The sequence below is a fragment of the Etheostoma spectabile genome, chromosome 16 (assembly GCF_008692095.1).
Source record: "Etheostoma spectabile isolate EspeVRDwgs_2016 chromosome 16, UIUC_Espe_1.0, whole genome shotgun sequence".
Lineage (NCBI taxonomy): Eukaryota > Metazoa > Chordata > Actinopteri > Perciformes > Percidae > Etheostoma > Etheostoma spectabile.
In genome coordinates this window covers 3,606,383-3,610,291 of record NC_045748.1, presented here as the reverse complement: position 1 = coordinate 3,610,291, position 3,909 = coordinate 3,606,383, and the positions used below count along the sequence as shown (strand labels likewise).

At 39.9% G+C, this 3,909-nt stretch overlaps 1 protein-coding gene across 2 annotated transcripts in view; it reads right to left on the bottom strand.

Moving 5' to 3' along the window:
- Nucleotides 1-3,909, bottom strand: part of LOC116704094 (leucine-rich repeat transmembrane neuronal protein 4) — a 122,476-nt gene that overhangs the window by 3,869 nt on the left and 114,698 nt on the right. The window contains exon 3 of one of the 2 annotated variants that reach the window (XM_032539329.1): nucleotides 1-1,702. This exon is cut by the window's left edge and continues 3,869 nt beyond it. In XM_032539329.1, coding sequence (XP_032395220.1) covers nucleotides 1,379-1,702 — 324 coding nt within the window. In that variant the 3' untranslated portion in view covers nucleotides 1-1,378. The remainder of the gene's footprint in view (nucleotides 1,703-3,909) is intronic. The other variant, XR_004335590.1, reaches the window with a different exon arrangement.

Here is a 3,909-nt window from a genome sequence, read left to right as displayed (position 1 = left end):
CCCACTCGCCACGGTGGTTCTCTGTGGTGGAGGGGAGATGGGAGTTTAGCCAAACCCAGCAAGTCGGTGCTCTCCAAATTGTCCAGTGTGATCAAAGTCAAACATTGACTCAACAATGTTTTAAATGACTGTTTGGGGCAGTGAGAGTGGTTTGACCTTTAGTAAAGTGGACCTTTTCTGTAAGAATATGTACAATACTTTGCATTCAAATGTACTTATTTCACCACATAAATTCTCCATGATTACCTCTTTAAAGCATAGTGAATCATTCAGCTGGGATATAATCATATACATAGATCTGTCATTCTGTTGTGAAAAGGGCCTCTGTATGTGTAAGGAGTTAATGGAACATGCCATCATATCTTTTCTAAAGTTTGTGTGGTTGTTGCTATGCATAGCGTCACCGAGATCATGAATGATGGCAATTAAATTGATGTTGGGAGTACCAGGTAATCATTATGATAGATATATCTTTGAAATTAAATTAAATTTTCACTTCCTCACTTTGTATATATCGCAGGGTTACTTTGCTAATCAGAAAAGACAAGCCCACACAAAGGGGATTTATTTGTAATTGTGAATGTGAGCTGACAGAGGCCAATTTAGTACACCAGCGGGCATTTTAAGAATGCCCTCAGCTAAATTAGCTTATGTGCATAAAAGGAAAAATACAAGTAAACTCTTTGGTTTGACATGCACATTAATGGACACATTAAGTCCCAAAACTAAACAAAAATCAACAGAAAGTAAGACAAAGATAACTTCTATGCAATTGTCTTGAAAGAATGACTCATCTATGTGAAATAATGATATGGATTTGCCTTTGTTAACAACTACTGACTACATATTGTAATACTAATCACAGTAAGAAGCCACTTGCTCTTTTACATGATACCCAGCTCCATCTTTTTTGTGTTTTATGTTACTGCTCTCACTTTTTGTAATCGAGAACTCGTGTTTATTGCACTTTCCCTTTCACTCCTGACTCAGTGCACGTGGACGGCTGTGAACCTGTGCCCCATGATGGGCTATGGCAAAAAAAAAAAAAAAAAAGATTTGGAAACAAGGTAATTCTTTTTGTCATATGCTGGAGATTCTCCTATGATTCAGTAGAAACGAGTTTTATATGAGGTGCTTTGGAAAAAAAAAGGAAATGAAAATGATTTCCAAGGATGTCTCCTCTTTAGTGTATATTAGTGAGACTGTGTGTTTCAGATGCCATATCCCCCCAGGCAGAATTAGAAAAATGTTGTTCTTTAGTTCACATACATGTTCTGAAAACAAGGCCCCACTGAATAACCAGCACACCTGCCCCTTCGTTACAAAGTCACGGTGAATTAGAGACCCTTGCCCCACTCTCACAACCAGATTCGGCTCGCTAGCGTCCGAATTTGAGTGTGCCGGTGCGTTCGGCGGGAGGAAAAGGACCGCTGCTGGGACCTTCAGTCGGTGGTCTGAGGGGGGGTGGAGGAGAGCGAGGCCCTGGCGCAGGGGCACCCATGATGGTGGCAGAGGGCACGGCCGGTAGCGCCACTGTCTGTATAGTGCCCCTATCACACGGGCCAAGGTCCTCCAGGCCCTCCATGCGCTGCGGGGGTCCCTCGTAGCCCATGTTGAGCCGCAGGGGTTGATGGGCCTGGCAGTAGTCTACAATAGGCTGCTCATAGCGGTAGAAGGTCAGCGCACCCAACTGGTGGGGGACCTGTTCAGATGGACAGAGAGCAGAGGGGATAAAAGAGACAGGAGGAGAATGGGATGGAGAGGATGAAGTTGGGGTATTGGACAAGAGAGAAGGAAAAACAGGAAGGAGAAGAGGAAAAAAAAGGGGACAGGGAGAAAACGAAAAAACATTAGCCATACAAATTATCAGTAAACTGTCCTTCAGGTCAAAAACAGATTGTTTGAAAAGATTTATTTGTGTCCTCAAAGACCCAAAAAGTCCTCTATTCCTTCTAGAGTGACTGTAATCATTATATACCAGAGGGTGTCGTGGAGAGATTTTTACTCCAATTTCTGAAAAGTTGATTGTTTTTAAACTTGCTATTCATTTCTCATTTTTGATATTTAAAAGGAAACATTCAAGCCAGTGACAAAAAAAAGAGAAGCTTTTCTGCTTTGTGTAGCTCTCAAAGTTGTCTCACAATGACAGGCTATTGAAAAGCTAATATGCAACGTCTTGCCAGAAACAATGCCCAATAATAATCCAGAAATACATAACAAATGTTCCCAATCAAAAAACTCTTCAGTTTCTTTCAGGACCAATTCTTGTAGAGTGTAGTTCCAGTTGCTATCTTGGTGAATCAAACGTTTCAAATAAAAAAATGATTAATGACTGGATTGCTGCTCAAAACTAACAAGCCCCGGCCATACCACAGCCACAGCTGTTTGCTTTTCAAATTAATATCACAAACTGATGTTTTATTTTCCAAAAGCAGTCAATTTGTCACACAACATTTCATTGTGCCTGTGTAACTGCGGCCCAGTTAGTCTGGCAGTTAACTGCTGGCCTTCTAAAATCATCCTCACATGGTGACCACCTGAGTCTGCAGCTTCCCAAAACCCATGTGCAGCAAAGACCCTCCAAATTTTTTTTCTGCAAAGCATCCGTGACGACCACTTTTTACAGATTTGAGAAGCATTTCACTCTACCCATGGCTTGTACTGTAAAACTCATTGTGAAGGAAATGGAAGATGTCCATTTGAATGTTCAGATTTGCACGTATGAATGACACAAACTCTGCACACGTCCACGACCTCTTTTGTGTTTAATCGTTGGAGCAAACAAGCAAACAAGCCACGCTCTCTCTCTCTCTCTCTCCAATGTCACTTGTGTCACAGCCAGTAGCACTCGTCACATCTGGCTCTGCGTCTGGTCTTGTGCTCCCTGTCCAAACCTTAACACAGTGCCAAACGAACAGATGAGACTCTTGTGACACTCTGTCTCTCTGACCTAAAATCACACACTTATTCACCTCAAAAAAGGAGGGCAATTAAGAGATTTCTAACACGCCGTGTCAACAGCAGAGTAAGATGGCGGCTGACCTGGATGAAACACCGCAGCCTGGCAGAGCGACAGATCATCAGGTACACATAGGCGACAAGAAACACAAAACAACAAGAACAACAAGGAGTAGCAGATATGACACGAACAAGGGGGGGAATGAATAATGCAACCCCTGACTCTTGAGGAGGCGTTGGAAGCAGAGCAAATGTCACAACTGCACCAATGCACTTCCATGACATTTCATTTTTAACCTTAACCAGTGACTTGATCTTGAAGAAAAGAAAAAAAAGTTATTTGCAAGAAAACTACACTTCCCATGTGCAAAAATGCTACTTATTATGGTTGGTATCTAGCCATGTAGATAATTTGGTTTTAAGCACCAAGATTTTGAGATATCTATAAGGTTGGTATTACAGTCCGACTGATAAAGGATTTTTAAGGCCGATACAGATACGAATATTTGGTTATTTAAAAATCTGATATGCCAATATATCGGTCAATGTATATATTTTTTTTTAAATCCAGAAACGTGTGACAAAACATAAACAGCTTTCCCTAACATTAGTTATTTGTAGTTCTCACTAGAATAATAATTGATAATTGTTTTATTGTCACAATAGAACAGAGGAACATCAACATATATTCAAGTTCTGATAAATAAAATATATAAAAATATAAACTTAAGATATGAAACTTAAAGTACTTTGAACAAAAACACAAAAAAAAACATCAGTGTTGCCAACAGGGACGTTGTAGAGTACCCTCTGGTGGACAAACTATGCCACGCCAATGCTAATAATATGGTTGATCATTTTATTTTTTAAATATTCATTTATCAGAATAATTTATTTGTCATTGTAAATGATTCTGATGTGTATATATATATATATATATATATATATATA